The following is a 24,022-nucleotide window of genomic DNA, read 5'->3' as shown; positions in this document are numbered from 1 at the left end:
AGTAATCCAAAGGTTGCTGGTTTAAGACCCACTACTGCCAGGTTGCCACTGTCGGGCCCTTGAGCAAGGCCCTTAACCCTCAGTTGCTTAGACAATATACTGTAAATCGCTTTGGACAAAAGCGTCTGCTAAATGCCGAAAATGTAAATGTAGAAAAAAATTCTGTGTTTTTGTCTCAGTCGGGATCCTTGGGAAGCAGAATGCATGACCTGCAAAGTGTCCAATTACGGTGCCAACTCAGAAAAACACAAAACTGCAGCTAAAGGAGAGAGAGTTTGTCAGGTAAACAAACTATTTCATGAGATCGGGTAATTTGTTTGTTTGTTTATTAGGATTTTAACATCATGTTTTACTCTTTCGTTACATTCATGACAGGAACGGTAGTTACTCATTACACAAGATCTATCAGTTCACAAGGTTACATCAAACACAGTCATTGACAATTTAGTATCTCCAATTCACCTCACCTGCATGTCTTTGGACCGGAGCACCCGGAGTAAACCCATGCAGACATGGGGAGAACATGCAAACTCTACACAGAAAGGACCTGGACCGCCCCACCTGGGGCCTTTTTGCTGTGAGGCGACAGTGCTACCCACTAAGCCACCAAGCCGAGTTTTTGCACTTCACACCAGGAAGCATCACAACAGCTACAGATCAATCGACTGCACATCTGCCTTGTTAAAGTCTTTCCAAGATTCTGAAATAGAGCTGGGCTGTTCGTGAATCACCCGGGTTAATGATTCAAATCTTTGTACTGAATCAGGAATCACGAGTCCGAGGTCTCAATTAACCTGGATCCTATGAGTCCTCTGACAGGCTGCTGCTAAGTACACAAGGCGAGTGAGCAGACTCACCGGAAATTGAAAAAACTGTCTGGACAGATTGAAAAGGTCCACGTACTGGCAGAAACCACCCTTTTGGACCCACGGTTCAAATAGCCTGCATTTGTAAATGAACACAATGTTTGTTTGTCAGGGCTCTAGACTAACTTTTTGCACTGGTTGCACTGGTGCACCTAACTTTTTTTCTGGTGCACCTAATTTTCGACCGCATCGCATTTAACACCTCAGTTTTACAGCTTATAGGCAATATTGCCTTGTAAATAATTAACTAACAATCTGGTCAACATAAAGTTCTTTATTTGAAGCACAATTCTACAAGAAAGGTAACTTACTGAAAAAGTGTTGGTGATTAAAGTGCTTCACTGAGCTGAAATTTAAACTCAAGATAAATGAAATAAAAAGAAATTCTAAATTAAAAGTGCAAGTGTTTTATGGGCTTCAAACTGAACATCTCATTTAATGATAAGAATATTACATATGGTTAATGCAGTAACGAGACGCATATTATTGACATAGGCTACATGACATGATTACATTTTGAGTCAGTTTGCTGCTGATATTTTTAAAGTGCCTTAAAAAACATGAACTGTGTGATATGAAATGGTAAAAGTGACCCGGACAGAACTAACAATGCTTAACGTGAAATATAAACAGCACAGGTGAAATAAATCCAGCTAAACACAGATACATGTGGAGCTGTTAGACTGGATTTGATGGTTATTTCACACAGATGTTTGTTTGTATCGTGGAACTTTAATGATGTTTCATCTCTCGAGTCGAGCGCTGAGCAAATCGGTTATTTGCGCCGAGAGTCGCAGTGAAAGCGAAGCGCAAAACTCTTCTCACGTCAGTGAACTAAAGAAAACAACAACTGAGACAAACACGTCACGTCTTCTAATCACCGATATTTGATTAATGTTTTTACATTAAAACCAACATCTGTAACAGCAGCACAGATGCTCACACATATTCTACACACTCCGCCATGATATTACCACTCTTAACTTTCGCTGTGTAACGCCCACCGTTGATGACGCTGGTCCCGCCAGAGTTACTCATTAATCAAGGTTCATCATTTCACAAGGTTAAATCGAACACAGTCATGACCAATTTAGTGTCTCCAATTCACCTCACTTGCATGTCTTTGGACTGTGGGAGGAAACCGGAGCACCCGGAGTAAACCCACGCAGACACGGGGAGAACATGCAAACTTCACACAGAAAGGACCCGGACCGCCCCACCTGGGGATCGAACCCAGGACATTTTTGAGGCTGAAACAGCATGAACTAAGATAGCGGTTATTGTCAATGCTGTGATAGCGCCACATTCTGGCGAAACAGCTCTACTGATTAGCTATTTTATTAGTTGTTTTTATTGTTTAGGGCCAAACACTGAATTGAAGGGAATAAGATTATCTGACTATGAATGCATTTGTTAGTTCTCTTGTTAAAGCTAAAGAGTAGCTGTTTACATATTAAAGTTCAGTAACATAGTTGCATTATTAATGCATTTGTCAAAGCCATCTTACCACAAGTGTCCTCTTTTTTTTTTTAAACAAAATATGGTCACCTTAATAATCATAATTTAAAATAAATCACATGAGACGAAGATTTCTAATATGTGCTACTAAGATATGTTTACAAAGGCCTGTTATTTTCTCTTGTCATTTAGCTAAATCAAAAAACGACTGCTGACAAAACTGCAGCCCGCTTTAATTAGAAACAAATATCAAAAGCAGTTCTGACAGCTAACTAGGTGCAGTTATTACCTTCGCTATTAGCTAACAGATAGCATGCTAGTAATGCTAAAAAGCTAGCTAGCTGACAAGCCGGTTGCTTGTCTACACGAATGAGTTACGCTATGCTATGCTAAGCTAAGCTAAGCTAAACTCAGAGTTGTCAAAGTGGAACATTACTTACTGAACAATGTCATCACTCGCTTCCAAACCAAATTTGTGGTGTAACTGCTCCACACACCAGCGATGTAAATATTCCGACATTATAAGCAAAGGTAACAGCTGCTAAGTTATAGGTTTCGTTAGCAGTGATGTTTGGTTCAGTTTACATGAATCTGTGGAATCGGTGTCTTCAAAATAAAAGTCGAGAAAAGCTGGTTAATTTGGAAAAGTGTAATCTAAAAACACACATAATAAATTCAGACATAAGAAAACCCTGAAGTACATTACTCGTGATTGTCCAATAAATAAGAACACACTAATTTGCCCAAAAAATTAATTCCAGTATGCTCTCTGTGTGTGAAAATATGACAAAACAGCCTGGTCAAAATATTTATAAAGCAATCTAAATAATAATAACTTTGTTTACTTCTGCAGCATTTAGCAGACAGTTAATGCTGACCGAAAATGCTGGATGAATTTAGCACAGCTAGAGAAGAATTCAAACCTCAAATCCAGAAGGTCCTGGGTTCGAACCCCAGGTGTGTCGTTTCTGTGTGAAGTTTGCATGTTCTCACCGAGTCTGCGTGGCTTTCCTCCGGGTGCTCCGGTTTCCCCCCACAGTCCAAAGACATGCAAGTGAGGTGAACTGGAGACACTAAATTGTCCATGACTGTGTTTGATATAACCTTGTGAACTGATGAATCTTGTGTAATGAGGAACTACCGTTTCCTGTCATGAATGTAACCAAAGTGTAAAACATGACGTTAAAATCCTAATAAACAAACAAACACATCTCAAATCCAAGGAGAAGGAGATTGAAAAAGCAAACAGTGAGAAGACATGTTTCCGCTCTCTAAGAGATGAAGGACCTAGAACTTGACATTGCATCAGAGAGCCTTCCTTGAGGGGCAGTTTGAAAATAAAGAGATGATAGGTGTGTCTGTGGACGTAAACCAGGCTGGTCTGAAGCTGAAGATGGAAAGGAAATAACAAAAGAATGAAAAAAGAAAAGAAAAAAAACTAGCATGAGTGTCCCCCTCTAACCTTCAAACAGCCCCAATCCCTTTGACAACCCATCTTGTATTAAGTTTCAAAAGAATACAATGCATTAACTTCATTGTACAGATTGTTTTACAGACTACAATTACACCAATTGCTTTAACACCAAACACCCTGAAAACTTTGTTACAAGGGAAAATAATTCAAGGGATACATCCAAATCCTCAAAAAAATGGATTTAATGAACACAGAATTATGCTTTTGGAATGGCCATCATAGTCCCTGGGCCAAATCCAAATGGGTGCCTGTTAAATGAGCTAAAGAGAGAAGTCATCATGATTGAAGGACCTGAAATGATATTCTGTTTAAAGAGGTCCCCTTGAATTCCTTGTTCTGTCTGCAATCTTACCAGCTCCTTTAGAAAAAGACTCAGTTCTTTAATGATGACAAAGGAATGTTAGACTAAGTGATATGCAGGAGTTTGTAACAAATTATATTATACACATGGTTTCTAATAATAAAAAAAATATATGATAAGGTACTGTATTTTACTGGAATAATGCACATTGTCAAGTTACCTGGAAGCTAATTAATCTAAAACATTATAAAAAATGTTTCACTGTTTAGCTACACCCATTACTAACAAATGTAGCAAATCAATTATATGAAATAAATCATTTTGGTGGCAACCGTTTGGTAAAGGCTGTATTCAGCATAACTGAAATGGTTTGAGGATTGACGTCCAGAAAGTCCTGATTTGGTAAACTGACAATTGAAAAAAGTTGTGCTTATCATCCAGTTTCAATGCCTGACCTTATAAATGCACCCACTTCAAAATCTTGTGAAAAGCCTTTCGTAAAGCATGGACGCCTTTAAATCTATAACAAGGGTTTATAAACAACTTTATATTAATAACTCTCTACTTCAAACCTTAGCTGTGCTGTCGACTGGCTGGGTGCCCAAACAGTCAGGTTTGGCTGTGCCCGAGAAATAAACTGGTTCAATGGGTTCCTCGTTGCTACTGGTTGGCCGAGGCACCTGACCATCCATACACAATACTGCTCTCTGTGAGAAATGAAGTAGTTGGCAACAACGCACATAATGGAGGGGTATTCCTAGATGAGGGTAGAGGAGGCTACAATAAGGGAACTGGACACAACTAGATTGGAAGGATAAAGGGGTAAATTTTAAAAAGATAACTGGTTATAAATCATCTTGTGCCTGAAATTAAAGCAAACTAACAAGAATAGACCACTAAATATTCTGAGAAGCAAGTCTTTATGTACATGAGCATAAACAGATAATGGATACAAGAAGTAAACAGTAAACTGTTTTAATCAAAATTCTACCCAATACAGTTTTTGATAAAAATCTGTCAGTACTGCAATATTTCCACTTCCAAACCTCACTGACACGATCACTTACAATAACAGTTCTGAGTAATATAAAAAATAATGTGCTAATATTCAGAGAAAGGAGAAAAACAAAACGGTTCCAAAAGTGCTACTTAAGTAAAAAAGTCTTTAGAAATGGCCTCCACAAAATTAGGTGCCGACATGAGAATGCCGATGGTGCAGAGGACCGTGAACAAAGAAAAAGCCATGAGGCAGAGCCTGTCGATGACCGAGGCTGCAAACTTCCACTCGCTGCACATAGACTCCTCCTCATCCTGGTTTCGAAAGCGCTTGGCGATGTAGCGCACCTCCTCCAGGATCTTGACCAATTCTGTGTCTCCATGCCCGCTACTTACTGAGGGTGCCTCCTCGGGCATGCCCATCAGACGGCCACACACCACTCCAGAATCGGGAGAGGTAGCGGAGGGCAAACTTTCCATGCCATGCAAACCAATGTAGAGCATGTTTCTGGTTGGTTCTACACTGGACAGGCTGTTGCGGGGTCGCTTGTCTAGGCAGGCCGAGCGCACTCTATCTTCACCGGGCCTCTTCATCCGTAGGAACCATGCACACCAGTTTAACAGCACCACACGCGTCTGAAAAACAGTGTTACACGCAAACCTTAATTCAAGGAAAGTAAATTTGTCCTTTTAAATTATAAGAAGAAAATAACAACACAAGGCCAGATATTTAGTTTTGTTCCTTATCAACTTCACATTGTTTTAAAAAATACACGTATGCCTACAACAAGTTTTAAAAATTATAGACATTTTAAGTAAAAAATATCTGAAACACTCACATGTTTATATAAAAGAACATCCAGAAAAGGCCCAGTATTTTATGACCTAGGAAGTATTTTAGCCTCTACAGTGCATATTATTATTGAAAGATTAAGGAAATCTGTATAAATATGTGTGCTTAAAGAGTAGGGCTGAAAACTACAACTAAATATCTGTAATAATAAATTGCATGCTTCTGTTATAGATATCAAGGTTACACTAATATTATATACCCAAATATTCTAGAAAAAAAAGAACAAAGGCTATACAGTACTTCTAGTTGGTTTGTTTACATGGCTGGTTATTTATGTTTTAGCATTTGTATAGCATTATTATTATTATTATTATTACTATTTACTTATTATCGTAACACATACAATTCATTACATATAATTGATACAATTGACAATGAGATCACAATAAATTACAATAAAAATGACTAAACAACAAATCTATAAAAACTAACACATTTTATGAAAATTTAATAAAATAAACACTAGTAAGTAAAAAAGTAAGTATAAAAAATGTATAGATGTCTAATCTAATTTGTTGTTGGTAGTACAAAGTGGTAAGTATTTGTGCAAATGTATCTGGGTACCTTGTTTTCTTAAAACTAAAATTGGAAGAACGACTTACCCATGTCGGCATTTTCCCTCCGTCAGGATCATGATAGTGGTACTGCAAGACCCAAACTGTGGCTATTACAGATAACCCAACAATGACCATAGTAGTGGCAAAATACTGGGCTGAACAGAGAAAAATAGAAATGTCTATTTTAAAACATTGATCATTGTGTTAATAACACAAAACCCAAAGGTTTTAGGCATTTATTAAATTCATTGTAATTTTCTTCTGTAAGCAAGTGAAATAAAGCACTATATATACCCTACTTCGTTTCTGTGTTAATACTGCTGCAGAAAAAAGTGAACCTTTGGAATTACAGACATTTCCGAAAACTCACATTAAACTTAAATTACTAAAACAATTGTACAAATAGATTTGTGTTTATTAGTAATAAGTTGCAGGAAAAAAGAACAGTTGTCATTACTGAAACCCCAATAATGCCATAACTGTGGCACATTCCTGGCAAGTCCATGTAAACCTTTGACCTCAACTTTATATAAAAGAAATCAAATACATCAGGGGTTACTGCATTTTAAAAATAATCTGTTGGCCACCACCACGGCCACAACCCTAAGACTAAAAAGCAGATGCCTACATGTTTATTTATAGTCAGACTAACTGCTGTGAGGCTGATGTTTGTAGCTTTCCCATCTTTCAACATCTAATGGACTGGACTGGTTTCTGTTTTGCCAAATGAATCTATGACAGTGTCCTCTATTAACTTGTTGGCAAGGAAGATAATTAAATTTACCAATTAAAGGCACAGAGTCCGATGTTGCAGGCATGATCTCTGCTACCAACAGCATAAAAACCGTCAGTGAGAGCAGCACTGTGATTCCTGAGAAAAAGACAGACTCATTATGCAATGTAATTTCACAACACTTTACATATTAACCTGACAAACATTCTGTATGAGGGGAAGTATCAGACTTATATTAAAGAAAAACAACATAGGTTTAAAACTGAAATTTCATTTTGTTACATGTTATATCTCAAAGAGACAAGGCCCTAAGTCCAGCACACCACCATTTAAGCTTTAATATTCCCCATATTGATTCTGGAAGCCACTAGCAATTAATCGCTCAGTGGAAGACATGATTCTGACAGATAGACCCTGTGCTAATATAATTTAAGGTTTATGAAATGAAAAAGAAATAAATTAGGCTGTGCTGTGATTTCCCACTCAGTCTCCCGAAGTCACCCTGCAGGTTCCTGTGCTACGGCTCCATCTAAATCCACTCAGACTAAAAATGAAGGTGTTTGGCAGGGAAAGCCCTCCACCAACATTGATCACAGAGATGTCTGACTCGCTCATCAATTTTCTAGCTGGCCACTTGCAGGAAAGACCCTATAAATTGTCACATACCCAGATTGCTTAAGTGGCAATTCCACAAGATGTCACCTTTAATGTTTATAGTGTGTGCTAACGTCAGCAGAAAGCAGCCCACAGTGGACTTAATTGAGAAAATGACAATGGGTTCTTAAAATAATGGAGGTGCCACCAACAGATCTCATTTATAATAATAAAATAAACAGCAAACAAAACACAAATGTGTTTCCGATGTTCATGAGGGGTCTGAAGTTAGCCTCCATGGTTTTGCACTGGTGCTACAGTACACGGAGCAACAAGGTTATGGAACTAATGGAATTGTCTCACTCAATTACTTTTGCTAAAACATAAACAACAAAAATATGCTATGTGTAACAATCCTGTCTTGTATGCTTTGCATTATTGTTTTTTTGGTTTTATTTCTGTCTGTTTTCCACATTGCTTTGTCATTTGGTTTGTCCACTTGACGGGTTGGACCCCTGTCATAAACTATGATTTGTGCATTTTAGTGATGCATTTTTAAGCTTGCGTACAGTACTTACGGTATATCTGGCTTTTACACAAAAGTAGGGAAACAAACCAATGACCATGTGAACACAGAAGTGAACATAAACTTGTCATGGTAGTTGCTATGCAAACTGTGCAGGCAAGGTTGTGACAGCACATGCAGTCATGTGTAAATGACCATTTTTTATAAGCTGTATTTTAAGCGTCTCTGATAAATGAATCAAATACTCATGTTCACTTTAAATATTTGGATAACATTTGTTTCAGCACGTACAATCATTTTACAATAATTTATTGTAATATAATAAGTCATTACTGCAAATGTATTGAAACTATGCTGGGAAAATAAATATACTTAAACTTTATATATGAAGAGAGCTATAAATAAATTGAGTCTCTACCAAGAGCACCTGTCAATTCTGAGTAGCGGTTCTTTACTTTTAATAAGTGACCCAACCTTAAAACACCTTCACTTACATATATTAGTCTCAGAGACCCAGTAGTCAAGTTGTATTTTCTGATGTATTCAGTAATTTAAAAAAAATTATGTACACATGGATTATGAATAATGTTGGTATATAAACATATATATACAAGGAAATGTATTACATGCTCCCATTTCTAACTGAAGTGCATAAACAATGGGTAGATAAATAAATATGCCCTAATAAAATATGCCTTGCAATGTACTGTGGTAGCTTGTAACTCAACATCCCCTAAACTCAACATCTTTACAACATTAAAACTTTAAAAAAAGACAATAAAGATGAAACCACAGCTTAAATTTATTGCCACTTTTTCAGACAACCACAAAAACTCAAATTTAGTGTGTTTTCAATTCATATAAAGAAAAGTCAGTGTTGACAATATGACCCAGTGGCATTTCACAGTTGCTGGAGCTAAAAATATGAAGTTGTACAGCACTACTTCAGATCCAGTACACAGTAAACTTCTTTGGTTTCAGTGATTGGGAGGAAGATGTAGATTATGCAAGTGGTTTTAGTACAGTGATTATAAGTATTATAATAAATAGCTGCAGATAAGCAGAATAAAAAAGTCCACTGCCCTTTTTCAGGTGTAAGTCTATTAAAAAGTTTGGAAACCACCAGATTACACTTACCGAGAGAAATCTTTTCACCAGAGTCAGCAGGCAGGAGGAAAACAAGCAGTGCTAGCGTGGAGATGAGGACACATGGGATGAGCAGGTTTAAGCCATAGTAAAGTGTCCGTCTGCGCATCACTACAGTAAATGTCACATCTGGGTACGGTTCATTACAGCAGTCGTAAAACTTCTCATTTCTGCGGCCTGGAACCTCTGCACAGCAGTGAGAAAAATAGATTAGATAGTGTTAAAGCACCCACATTTTACTTCAACTAGTCTTCTCCTGGTTTAAAAGGTTGAGCGTATGGACTTCTGTAAAAAAAACGAAGGAAAAAATCTGCATTTAAATAACACAATTCCAAAAGTAGGCACATTATATGGAATTATGGCAAAGAAGATCCATATTTTACTGCTTTAAATCAATCATTTTAAAATCATATTACTAAGAAGCAATTCCACTGCTTTAATGAAACCACATCTGTTGTCATGTAAATATTTATATATGCACAACACGTTCTGTATAAACCAAAAAATTCTGTGGCAACTTATTTTTATTTTTAACGATTCTCCAATAGCTAAATGATTTTAACAACCTGAAACAAAATATGCTTATTTTACAGTAATATAACCTTACCTACAAGGTCCCATTCTCCATTAGCAATATAGCCTGTAATGTCAGCCTCAATCATCTGCAGATCCAGAGACCAGCCCCCGTATGTCCAGGAGCCAAACTTCAGGTCACACCGCTGAACATCAAAGGGAAACCACCTCACATCGATGTGACATGTGCTTTTAAAAATCCCTGTTATTATGGATAAAATGTAACCGCAGACAAAACATCATTTAGTGATACAATAACATAAGCTAGCATAGCATTCTGACTGGAATTGTGAAGACAGAACAAAACTAGTGCTTTTACATACCCCTCAGTCTCAGAACTTTGCATATATTTTTTTACAGTAACTTTAAGCTAATTGACTAATATTATACAAATGTAAACACAGCCTTGTAGTAAAGATTTTAATACCTGGTTACATAAAAACAAATTAATGGAATGCTTTTTTCTTTTCTTTTCTGCAAAATTTTTAAGTGTGTTTGTATTTTACCCCTTTTTTACCCATAGCTTTGTCTAAAACACATACAGATACAGTCTGTCAGCATTTTACTGAACATCACAAGGCAGATTAACATTCACGAAAAAGAAGGTCACTTCCTGCCCCTCTCCATACACATGAGCTATGCCCAAGATAAACTAGTGATGTTATGATCAATCTCAAAGATAGAAATCTAATTATATTCTTACAGATTTCAGACAGGTTCAATTCTCAATCCCAGACAGCTCAAATGTATAGGGTAAAGGATTATCATTTCCACCAACAGAAACACAGGCCACAATTGTTATGTATATGTAGTGTATGTAGTTTGAAGTTGAAGTTGAAGCAGATATATAGTACCTGGTGGTAGGTATTGGCAGGCACCGTTGGAGCCGACCAGAATGTTGGTGTGAAAAGTGGCATCAAAACGCTCATCAGCACTGTAATAGACACAAATATTTACAAAATTACCTTATCTTTACATTTAGTAATGTTTAGTCAAAAGTAGGGTTGTTAATGATAACTGACTAATAATTTATTGTTTGATTATTGATGCTGGTTAAAAAGGTGATTTGTAACTCACCCTCTCCCACTTCAATGTGCATGTGACAGTTGAATGTTTACATGCTCATTCATTAAAAGTGCTGCAGTTCTGTTCCAAAGAGACAAACTTTCAGAGATTTAAATCACATCTATGTGATGTTTATTGATTGATGTATTTATGTGATGTGTTTTATATTTGAATGGAACACAAGGTAAGCTTGTCAGCAGTCGGGTAACAGCCGAGTGTTAAATGGTTAAGTAACTGTAATCATATTTTCTAATATTAATAAACACATATATCAGCTTTTCTGTATTTACTATTGTGGCCACCACTGAAAGAAATGAGCTTGTTACTTGCTTTTTTAATTTAATGGATAAGGACCTCAACACCTCTAAAAAGGATAAACCTGGAGCTCAGGCTTCAGAAGTTCACCCCTACAGCAAATTCAGCAAATTACATACTGTACTACAAAAGGACAACACAATGTAATACGCTTACGGGTGATAGATTTAACCCAAAAGACAGTGACAAATGAAGCTAAAAAAAATTTCTTTAGCAGTGACTCGGTGTCCTCGTACTTGTAATTCTCATTATTGCTCAGTATTACTCATAAATGTAATGACAAAGAAAATAGGGTAATTACTTTTTTCTCCTCTGCCGATAAAGGTGAAGGTTATGAATTCTGAAAGACCTGCATGTTTTACAGACCTGTTATAAAGCAGGATGTCAGGCTTCCAAATCTGGCTATCAGGAAATCGTACGCTTGTTACTCCGGGATAATCAGAGATGTTCCACTTCAGGTAATGATCATACCAGTACTGTGTGAGAACCACAAAAATAATGCAGTTAGAATTATACAACATTCAGACTTAGACATACTAAATGATCAAATAAAATGTAAACACTGTAAACAATGAACACAATGGTAAAGGTAACTTTTCTAAGTGACCTAAATCTAAACTGATTATGATTCAGATCTATGTTTTCTGTATTTACATTGTACATAATAATTTCATTACTTTTATGTACATAGAGTCTATTAAAAAACAGGTTATCTTAAAGATGAACCTAAACGTCATTACAATTATAGAAAAGGTAATTAAGCTTCCAAATTTTCTCAGGAAATTATAAAACAACACGAATACAAAAAGATATAAGTCATAGCAAACACCTATACCCCTGTTGGTACACTTAATTTTGTTAATCTGCCAGTGGAACGTTCAACAGATTCTTTACACTTCACAGCATGTTCCTCAGATCGACTCTAATTAAGATAAGTGAAGCGAGTGGGAACAACAACAATAAGCGATGAACTTCACAATGATCATCTTTATTCCTACAGCCCTACTAAAACTTCTCTGAAGAGAAGGGGGTGGGGGTGGGGGTGCTGAAGCCTGTCCCAGCTTTTTCAATGGGCGCAAGGCACACAGTAACACCCTGGATGGGACGCCAGTTAATCGCAGGGCAGACACACATACACACACACCCATTCACTTATAGGGCAATTCAGTGTCTCCAATTAACCTGACTGCATGTTTTTGTACTGTGGGAGAAAACCGGAGCTCCCGGAGGAAACCCACGCAGACACGGGGAGAACATGCAAACTCCGCACAGAAAGGACCCGGACTGCCCTGATTCCTATCATTTTTTAAAACATATTTATTTGTGCTTATAAATACTGTACATGCTCATTTATTATTATAGAAGTTAAAAGACACTGTATGTAGCTTCAATGTAAATTGATGGTAGTATATTAAATAACAAAAACCAAAGTGATTAAATACTGTTCCTTTGTGTGTGTGTGTGTGTGTGTGTATGTGTGTGTGTGTGTGTGCTAGTTTTCTTAATGTGCTTGTCAAAATGCGGTTACAGAAACACAGCCAGAAAATAAAATATTGTGCTTGGTAAAGGTCAAACCTCTGTCTACTCCATCTACAAGAGCAGTTGCTTTTCTGCATTCATGGCTACCACAGTTGAAATTGATGAGATGTGGAAGGAGGGAAGCGTTGTGTGAACTGAACTGATGAACTAAGCAGCTAGAAGTTGTGTGTGCTATACAGCAAATCCGAATAGCCTTTACATTTGGCTGCCAATCTACAGTATTTGCTAAGTAGTTTCTTTCTACTTAAAATCATTAGCTTTAAAAGTTCCAACTTTAATATACACTATATGGCCAAAAGTATGCAGACACTCTTCATTATTGAGTATAGGTGACTGAGCCCCACCCTTTGTCAACAGGTGTATACAATTAATATTATAGGCTTCCAAATATATGAGGCCCTTTCCTGTTCCGGCATAACAGCGCCCCTGTGTACAAAGAGAGATCCATAAAGACATGGTTTGTCAAGTTTGGTTTGGAGGAACTCCAGGTACCGGGGCTTAACCCTGCTTAAATCTTTGGGAAACATCATCACATCTGTTAAATTGCATTATCTAACCACCAGCTTTAATTCCAACACGAACACCAGTGAGCACCGTGACTAAAAACTACTATGTGCTCTCCTGGCGAACAAACTTTTGCCTGCTAACTATGAGTTATGAGGTGCTGTGATACTTTAAACACAGCTGCTTTTTGTAATTGTGTACAAAAAAACATCTTACCAGCTGTAGCCATATGTTCGTTGTGAGAACTTGATTCTTCTCATCCTGTGCACAACCAAGAAATATAAACAATAAATGACAAATTGTGCAACAAATGAAAAACATTCATTCATTCATTGTCTTTACACAAGGACCCGGACCGCACCGTCTGGGGATCGAACCCAGGACCTGCTTGCTGTGAGGCGACAGTGCTACCCACTTAGCCACCGTGCCATCCAAATGAAAACAGTGTACAGAAATATTCAAAAGAAGCTATGAATACTACCAATGAGAAGCATCTGATCTTCTTATCCCTTAAAGTACAAGGTTATTTTTTAACACTAAAGTACACTCCTGGTTGACGGAATCTGAGCACCGAATACAATTACTTTGATCATGTCTTCAATCCAGACAACAACAGACAGATTGCTGATTGAACACAACCTGCGGGATTCTTTATAGATCCGTATATTTTCTCTGCAACAGATCATCACCAAGAAACTATCTACGTCATTACATTTAGAATAATGATATTCAGCAGTGTGAATGGAAATTTTATATTTTATTAGTTATTTGCATCAAACTTATACGTTTCTGCTTTCTTAGTTCAATTAGCAGAGGTAGAAGAGACTTTTGGAAGGTTACTTAGGGGCAGAGATATGTTGACCTTGGCATGGGCTTCTTGCTTCCGTGGGAATGCATCGGTGTCAGGATGGTGTGTGCGGGGGTGCACGCGCAGTTTTGATACGGGTGCATTCTTGTGGAGGTACGCCATGTTTCTAACAAACTAACTATTCTTGTAGGATGATAAGCAAGTTTGATGTGGAAAGTTGACCTTGAGTTGGGTCGCTGAGAAGAGTTAGCCTGAAGGGGCAGTAAAGTGGGGTATAAATACTGTGATAGGGCAGACAGGAGTGGCCCTCTCTCTCTGTAAAGCTGTGTGAGCGGTTTGCATTGAGGTTGGCCCTCAGCTGAGTAAAAAATTGATTATTTGCTTTTATCACTGTCCCGGTTGTCTGTGTCAATCTTTAAGGGTTATTTTGAATTCCCACAACAGCAGACACTATTGTACGAAGCAGTTTGCAATTGTGAACAAATTCAATTCAGGCAATCAAGGGTTATTGACCTTGTTTAAAGGCCCAACAGTGACAACCTCACAGAGTAGGGGCTAGAACCAACAGCATTCCAATTACTAGACCAGTAGCTTAACCACTGCCCTCTCAGAGTCATTCTATACAATGCGGCTAGCCCTTTATTCAATATACAGAGAGATCATTTATTATTTTAATTCAAATTGTTTTTTATTTATTTTATCATTCAAATGTAAAATCATTTGCTTTGGTCCATGGACTGTGTGTAACTGCTTTAAGAGTGCCTATGAGCATTAAAAAAGCTGTAGCTGAGACACACTATATGGCCCAAAGTTTATGAGTTTGTTAGGTGTCACTTTTTAAAACCATAAGAAGCAATGTAGAGTTGACCACCCTTGGTGGCTATAGTAACCTCCACTCTTCTTAAAAGAAAGAGATTTTGGACTCTTTCTGTGCAAACTTGTGTGAAGTCAGTCAGTGATGTTGGACGAGAAGGCCAGCAATCAACATTTCAATTCCTCTTAAAGGTGTCCACTGGCGTCAAGTTTAAGGTTCTTTAAAAAATGGGTCACAGAGAAAAATAATAATAATTAAATAAACTAATTTTAAAAGGTAAAGAGATTTTTCCACTGATTGGACTTACCACATCCATGATCTGCATCAGACTGAAGCTGAAGTTTACAGTGAGTGAATGAGTGTCATTGAACACCGGTCTCTCCAGCGGGTTATAATCTTTCATTAGATCTCGGTACAGCCTCCTCTGATTCTCTCCCTGTAGAGAAGCTGTGAGAAAACATAAAATCAGTGAACAAAATGAAACTTTCTCAGGGTAGCTTTTTTTCAACTGAGACAAAGCAATCAACTGCATAAAGAAAGTCTTCAGCAAGAATGTGATTGAGAAAGCAGTGCTTGCAAATGAACTCATGCAGTTCACCTAGCTCATTCTGATGTAGGAGTATTGATTTGAGACTCATCAGTACGTTTCTGCTTGGTTTTCAAGCTTAAAGCCCAATCAGTCACAAGCACAGGAAGCATTTAACCCTAATGGCACACTAAAATACAACTGGGTGCAAAAACATTTGCAACTTTTGCAAGTTGCAAACATATTTTGTAACCAGCTAGCTATTTTCACTCACTCTTCAATGAAGAATACCTTCTCAGATAATGCACTGAAAAGAAGAATCACTGACAAGAAGATTTAGAATTTAATGCCTGCAACACACTTCAAAAAACTGGGATGGGGCAAAATAAAGATAAAGGGTTTATAGAATATTTAAGCTCCAGCATTTCACAATAAGCTGGTAAACTGATTACAGATGAGGGAATTATGATGGGGTATAAAAGAAGGATCAACCGAAGTGTTCTCCATTTAAGAATAATTGCTCTCGGTATGGTTTGCTGGAGTCCCTGAGCCTTAGCAATGGCTTTGACATCCTTTCCAAACCGGTAAATTTCAATGACTCACAGTATGTTAACAAATAATTGACCTGTAATGGTTGTGCTTTTCTCAAAATGCATCTGTAATTACATGCTTGGAGCTTTTATCTCAACAAAAGTGTAAAAGGTTTTGCATTACTCAGCAGTTACTTTATCTGAAGGTACATTAATTGAAGCAGAAAAGAAGCCATTCTTTGTGACAGACCAGAGTCCCTAAGGATCATAACCATTCATAATCAGATTTCCCTTGGCCATCTGCTAGATTAGATCATGCTGTTGTGTAATGCTTCTGTGATTCATTCCTTTTAAACAGAGAGATGTCTGATTACAATTTATATTCCTAGTAAAAATAAGTACTAATCGCAGGTGGTTTTTGGACATTTTTGTGAATATAAGTACCTAAATAAATTAATATAACCTAAAAATGCTTTTAAATCATTTGGCATCTGAAGTTTATGTTGAAACAATGTGTGGAGAAATTTTATATAAAGATTTAGGAATATGAGGGCATGAGGTTTGGAATTAAAGCATACAGTGTATCACAAAAGTGAGTACACCCCTCACATTTCTGCAGATATTTAAGTATATCTTTTCATGGGACAACACTGACAAAATGACACTTTGACACAATGAAAAGTAGTCTGTGTGCAGCTTATATAACAGTGTAAATTTATTCTTCCCTCAAAATAACTCAATATACAGCCATTAATGTCTAAACCACCGGCAACAAAAATGAGTACACCCCTAAGAGACTACACCCCTAAATGTCCAAATTGAGCACTGCTTGTCATTTTCCCTCCAAAATGTCATGTGATTAGTTAGTGTTACTAGGTCTCAGGTGTGCATAGGGAGCAGGTGTGTTCAATTTAGTAGTACAGCTCTCACACTCTCTCATACTGGTCACTGAAAGTTCCAACATGGCACCTCATGGCAAAGAACTCTCTGAGGATCTTAAAAGACGAATTGTTACGCTACATGAAGATGGCCAAGGCTACAAGAAGATTGCCAACACCCTGAAACTGAGCTGCAGCACAGCGGCCAAGATCATCCAGCGTTTTAAAAGAGCAGGGTCCACTCAGAACAGACCTCGCGTTGGTCGTCCAAAGAAGCTGAGTGAACGTGCTCAGCGTCACATCCAACTGCTGTCTTTGAAAGATAGGCGCAGGAGTGCTGTCAGCATTGCTGCAGAGATTGAAAAGGTGGGGGGTCAGCCTGTCAGTGCTCAGACCATACGCCGCACACTACATCAAATTGGTCTGCATGGCTGTCACCCCAGAAGGAAGCCTCTTCTGAAGTCTCTACACAAGAAAGCCCGCAAACAGTTTGCTGAAGACATGTCAACAAAGGACATGGATTACTGGAACCATGTCCTATGGTCTGATGAGACCAAGATTAATTTGTTTGGTTCAGATGGTCTCAAGCATGTGTGGCGGCAATCAGGTGAGGAGTACAAAGATAAGTGTGTCATGCCTACAGTCAAGCATGGTGGTGGGAATGCCATGGTCTGGGGCTGCATGAGTGCAGCAGGTGTTGGGGAGTTACATTTCATTGAGGGACACATGAACTCCAATATGTACTGTGAAATACTGAAGCAGAGCATGATCCCCTCCCTCCGGAAACTGGGTCGCAGGGCAGTGTTCCAGCATGATAATGACCCCAAACACACCTCTAAGACGACCACTGCTTTATTGAAGAGGCTGAGGGTAAAGGTGATGGACTGGCCAAGCATGTCTCCAGACCTAAACCCAATAGAACATCTTTGGGGCATCCTCAAGCGGAAGGTGGAGGAGCGCAAAGTCTCGAATATCCGCCAGCTCCGTGATGTCGTCATGGAGGAGTGGAAAAGCATTCCAGTGGCAACCTGTGAAGCTCTGGTAAACTCCATGCCCAGGAGAGTTAAGGCAGTTCTGGGAAATAATGGTGGCCACACAAAATATTGACACTTCAGGAACTTTCACTAAGGGGTGTACTCACTTTTGTTGCCGGTGGTTTAGACATTAATGGCTGTATATTGAGTTATTTTGAGGGAAGAATAAATTTACACCGTTATATAAGCTGCACACAGACTACTTTTCATTGTGTCAAAGTGTCATTTTGTCAGTGTTGTCCCATGAAAAGATATACTTAAATATCTGCAGAAATGTGAGGGGTGTACTCACTTTTGTGATACACTGTATGTGGTAATGTAACCAATATACAGTATAATCGAAGTAGACTATTCTCTCTGGTCATACTCTGTATATGTTTTACTTGAGAAGAGGAAACTGCTCACAGCTGTTTCTCATCATACATCATATGTGATCATACCTTCGAGAAGCTCAACGAAGGGAAAGAGGTTACAGTTCCCACTTGCGTGTTTTGTTATCCTCTGGTATGTGAAAATAGCCCCATGATGTGAGCCATATGGCTGATGGCGATAAATTTACAGAAACAAAGCCCAGAGTTATGTAATGTTTTGGATAAACAGAAAACTTGTGAACAAAACGAGTCAGTCATGCTTTAATAAATCTATACACTTTTTGCTACTTTAGTTTGATTTCTTTATTTAAAGTATTTTGTAAGTTGAGTTTTTTACACAACAAATGCAATCAGTTGTTGGTGCTTTTACAGACTTTACCAGAAGCTTAATAGGTAGTGATTATAATAGTACCCCTGAATTACTGTACTATTATTACATAAATCATATGGCCAAACTTGTGTGGTCCCCTCCATTCCCCTGTTTTGGGATGCCCTGTCACAAAATGTTGGTTGGAGTGTCTGTTTGAATTCGTGGAAATGTGTCAAATTAGTCAAAAGAGTATTTGTAAGTTCAGGCTCTGATGTTTATCTATTGGAGTTCTTCCAGACCTAACTTATCAAACTTTGTCTTTATGTGACATGTTTGTGCACTTTTCCCCAACTCAAAGTTATACTCATTGGTTTGAATTAATGGGAAAAAGATATTTAAATAAAAGAAAGACTACGAGATGAAGCAACAGTACAAACTCTAGATATTAATTCATTCATTCACAGTATATAGACAGACATTAATGCATACAGCACTTATTAATTATGCAATGTGTAAGTAATACAACATGCATTAGAGTACTTACCCCTCCATAAACCGACCGAGATCACTAAACAAAGAGCAAATCCGGTCATTCTAAATTTGTTTAGAAAACAGTGACTGAATCATTGATCGGTGCAATCCCGGTTTTCCAGGCAGTGTGGTGCTTTCCTCCTTCACCGTTTGAAAATGATTCTCTTGGATGCAGCCAGAAGATGCTAGCGCACTGGGTTGCCAGGTAACTTCTAATTTAAAAATCCCCAATCAGTGGCGTGGCTGGTTTTATCAACAAATGGGGATTTAATAATTGCTTTAAATAGCAATGGTTTTGAGCAAATAAATTACAAGTATTTTACAAATAATGCTGCAATTAATTTACAAACTAAAAGACATCCAGAAGAGTATAAAATACGTCGAGATTTACATAAACATTCATACAGAGTATCTATTCACCATAAGGCAGAAAAATCAAAAGCATTATTTCACTAAACACATTCACATAGGCAATGTTTTTTTTTCAGATGTAAAATCTGCCATGTAATTTTCTGTAAGTGTTTAATTTGTACTTTATTTTAATAAACTATGTTTGGACTCTAAAGACAAGTTTGATTAGTCGCTTGTACTGTATATTCACTCAGCCTTTTAAAAGCAAGATGTAAATTCCGCCTAGCAGCACCCACTCATTTAGGCTAATGGATACATTTGCAAGTGTGCGATACTGCAAAATTTGGTATCGATCCGATACCAAGTAAATACAGGGCCAGTATCGCCGATAGCAAAACAGATACTTTTTTACTTATAAAAGCAGTTTATTTACTTTCATGTAGGGGAGAGCAGTGTGTCATGATTTATGAGTAGGACATTTATTACTATAATGAACCAAGTCTGAGGTTTTTGTTTAGAACCAATTATATAATAACAAAACATCATTTATCCCTTTCATTGCACTTTTCTGAAATTATCCCCACACAGCTCTCCACTCTCTCATCCTATTCTCTCCCCACACAGCTCTCCTCTCTCTCAGAAATGTTGTGAATGTAGCGGAGAAAAAGTAAAACTGAAGTATCGATTCATTCCTCCCTAGTAATAAGGTTAGAATAGCCGTGTGGTGCCAATACCTAGCTTAACCAACTAGTTCACAGATGAGATACTAAAACCCAAATAACTCATAAACAATAACCATTATTATTATGAAAGATATACAATAAAGACACTCTGTACCGTACACTAAATATACAAAATACTTTACAGCTGTGAGTTAATATCCAAGCTTAACAACACCGGTACTTGTTAGCTTAGTCGCTAGTGTTAGCTGCTAAGCTAATTGAAGTGATTTCTGTTTCTAAAAGCACTCTGTATTTATAACTCTATCATATTAATATTGTAATTTATAAATTTTTGTAAGTAGCCGTAAATTCAGATGTTTAAAGCTTTACGTTCTCTCAACGTTAGCAGCATGGCGTATCATCCCCAAGCGGTTAACTCATACCACGTAGTTGTGTTTGCCGGGTGAATAAATATGTACATTTTAATAGTGACTGAATATATGTGTCATTGTTAATTAAAAATAAAAATAGATGCTAATATGTTAATATTTATAAGCACAGAGTCAAAAGAAAAGAGCGTTTATTCATCAAAACACAAACTTACGGAATGACAGAGCCTTACTACGCATGCTCAGATTCACGAACCTGAGCTACGTTTACGCAAAGTTCGTGAATTTGCGTAGGATGCGCAAAGTGCGTAAGGTGCCTTCGTACTCTAAGTACATATAATTTACACTATTATTTACGGTGGCCGAGAAGTGCAAAACAAATGTACATTTCAGAAAACAAAATTACAAAAAAACAAAAACAAATTTACAACAAAAGCAAAAACAAATTTACAAGTGCTCGGGTACCCAGTGTTTGTAAATTTGTTTTGGCATATGTAAAAGTGTTTCAGCACTTGTAAATTTATTTTCGGCATATGTAATTTTGTTTTCTAAAATGTATATTTGTTTTGCACTTCCCGGCCGCACATATTTGACGGAAAAGGCAGGGACAATAAACCGGAAGTGCGTGTTGCTTACCTGCTGTCAATCAAACTGTTTCTCAGCGATAAAGTGAACGGAGTTTGTGATGGTGACGATAAACAAGGTTTTGTCTAGTTTGTGGAAATCATTTTATCCAGTTGACCCGCTATTGTTTTTCTTGTGGAAAGTTTTGTGCAGATGTTTAGACGTGGCGTGTGCATCTCTATTTACCGTCCGCTCTTCTAAACATCTAAGGAATTCCCACAAGAACAACAAAAGCGAAATAATGAAAATCATTAACACAAAATGGACAAAACATTGTTTATTAGGGACGGAACATTTGATACCGAGGCTTTAAAACTTGTTTCACTTTTGTAACAGTGGACTCAGTGTATCGGAGCTTATATTAAAGCAGCATGTGCGGGACTGATGAAGCTTTGGTGCTGTGTTTTATCTCACTCACTATATAAGAGACAACCAAACCAGAGTTACCCACCGTCCTGTAACATACAGAATCCTTCTTCATCTGGAGACTAAACGCCGCGTTCAGTACTGAACTGATACAGGACGCTTTGTTCCGTATTTTTATCAGTGGGAGACTGAGGGAATTATATTAAGTAGTGTTCACTTTTATTCTTAGTAACGGTGTGTGTGCGCTGGTTATAGCAGCAGGGGGGGACCTTACACAGTCATGAGAACAAAGGTTTTATTTATGGTGTTTAACATTTATTATTTTCATTCTTTATAATAATAAGTCAGAACCATATTTTAGGCAAAACAACGCACTCCGCCCACTGTGCTACTCATACAGCGGTGTATTAAACAGGTTATGTCACGTTACTAAGAATAAAAGTGAACACTATTTAATATAATGAATTAAGCAGCAGTTTCCTTCTGTTTTATACACCACACCGTCTCCCACTGATAAAAATACGGAACAAAGCGTCCTGTATCAGTTCAGTACTGAACGCGGCGTTTAGTCTCCAGATAAAGCAGGATTGTGTATTTTACAGGACGGTGGGTAACCCTGGTTTGATTGTCTCTTATATAGTGAGTGAGATAAAACACAGCACCAAAGCTTTGAATCAATCCGCACATTCCTGCTGCTTTAATATAAGCTCCGATACACCGAGTCCAGTGTTACAAAAGTGAAACAAGTTTTAAAGCCTCGGTATCAAATGTTCCGTCCCTAATAAACAATGTTTTGTCCATTTTGTGTTAATGATTTTCATTATTTCGCTTTTGTTGTTCTTGTGGGAATTCCTTAGATGTTTAGAAGAGCGGACGGTAAATAGAGATGCACACGCCACGTCTAAACATCTGCACAAAACTTTCCACAAGAAAAACAATAGCGGGTCAACTGGATAAAATGATTTCCACAAACTAGACAAAACCTTGTTTATCGTCACCATCACAAACTCCGTTCACTTTATCGCTGAGAAACAGTTTGATTGACAGCAGGTAAGCAACACGCACTTCCGGTTTATTGTCCCTGCCTTTTCCGTCAAATATGTGCGGCCGGGAAGTGCAAAACAAATATACATTTTAGAAAACAAAATTACATATGCCGAAAATAAATTTACAAGTGCTGAAACACTTTTACATATGCCAAAACAAATTTACAAACACTGGGTACCCGAGTAAATTTGTTTTTGCTTTTGTTGTAAATTTGTTTTTGTTTTTTTGTAATTTTGTTTTCTGAAATGTAAATTTGTTTTGCACTTCTCGGCCACCGTAATTATTTCCATAAAATTGTTCCTGTTTATGTATGTGCACAGCAAAGTATTTAAAACGTACATTCTTCTGTCAGAAATGATCTCTGCCATTCTCTCACTCACTCACTGCTACATGTGTTGGTCTCTCAGAGCCGCTCAAGTCACGTGACGGTACCATAACAAAACACAGCAGAGCGGGAGGGGCGGGGCGGGGCGAGGTGAGCATGTGAGATGTGAGAGGAGTGGAGTCTGTACACACATAGCCTCTAGTTTCTTATGAAATGTTGTGAATGTAGCGGAGAAAAAGTCAAATTAAAGTATCGATCCGATCACACTAGTATCGATCCGATTCCAGTACCATTGTTGGTGTCGATACTATCGATATTTAGGTCGCTCCGCCCACCCCTAGTTGTAGGGAAATAATGCAGACGTCCTGTCAGGAATGCTTCCTACCTTTCTACTAATGAGCCAGACACACTGCATCCCTGACCAGGTTAAAGCGGTGGTAAAACATAAATAAATGAATTAATTAATTCATATTTATAATAGGTAAACAATATCTTCGAATATATTGACTTAAACGAGCTTCTGGTGGCTTCCAATTGTTTACACGTTCTGCTTCTGGTAAAGTCTTCTTATTTAAGTGTACTTTCTGTTTTAGTTTGTGTTAGAATTTATTTCTGTAGATAATTTATGCTTTTGGTTTACTTTTCTGCTCTATTAAGTACTTTATCAATTACTTGTAACCTCATCTACCCACAACTATTGTGCCACTCTAAAACTGTGTTGGTACAGTTTCCTAGTGTCACACTTATACTTACAGATAATCTAACTAGTTTTATTATTGGACAAATATAACCCAAGTAAACACAAAATGTGCTCTTATAAATGATTATTTCATTTATTGAAGGAAAAATGCTGTTCAGCCTTAGTTGACCCAATTTGGAAAAGTAAGTGCCCCCCTTAATCCACCGAGTCAACAGTTAACCAGGTTCAAGTGGCAGTTGGCTCCATTTCACTAGCC

At 37.7% G+C, this 24,022-nt stretch overlaps 2 protein-coding genes across 3 annotated transcripts in view; both read right to left on the bottom strand.

Moving 5' to 3' along the window:
• The window catches only part of trip4 (thyroid hormone receptor interactor 4), a 95,858-nt gene extending 92,947 nt beyond the window's left edge, over nt 1–2,911 (bottom strand). Inside the window, exon 1 of one of the 2 annotated variants that reach the window (XM_063012788.1) lies at nt 2,765–2,911. In XM_063012788.1, coding sequence (XP_062868858.1) covers nt 2,765–2,844 — 80 coding nt within the window. In that variant the 5' untranslated portion in view covers nt 2,845–2,911. Of the gene's footprint in view, nt 1–467; nt 499–2,764 lie in introns of those variants that run through there. The other variant, XM_063012789.1, reaches the window with a different exon arrangement.
• A 2,091-nt stretch (nt 2,912–5,002) lies between these two features.
• chrna7a (cholinergic receptor, nicotinic, alpha 7a (neuronal)) lies at nt 5,003–23,153 on the bottom strand. The gene is made up of 10 exons (XM_063012511.1): nt 23,081–23,153; nt 15,430–15,569; nt 13,717–13,761; nt 11,824–11,933; nt 10,932–11,011; nt 10,112–10,279; nt 9,496–9,690; nt 7,290–7,376; nt 6,551–6,660; nt 5,003–5,731 (listed from the first exon to the last, which is right to left on the bottom strand). Exons 2-10 carry the CDS (start codon nt 15,523–15,525, stop codon nt 5,249–5,251), a joined length of 1,374 nt encoding a protein of 457 aa, XP_062868581.1. The 5' UTR covers nt 15,526–15,569; nt 23,081–23,153; the 3' UTR covers nt 5,003–5,248.
• Between the last annotated feature and the right edge of the window lie 869 nt (nt 23,154–24,022).

Source organism: Trichomycterus rosablanca, chromosome 17 (genome assembly GCF_030014385.1).
Source record: "Trichomycterus rosablanca isolate fTriRos1 chromosome 17, fTriRos1.hap1, whole genome shotgun sequence".
Taxonomy (NCBI): Eukaryota; Metazoa; Chordata; class Actinopteri; order Siluriformes; family Trichomycteridae; genus Trichomycterus; species Trichomycterus rosablanca.
This window is presented reverse-complemented; position numbering and strand designations above follow the sequence as displayed.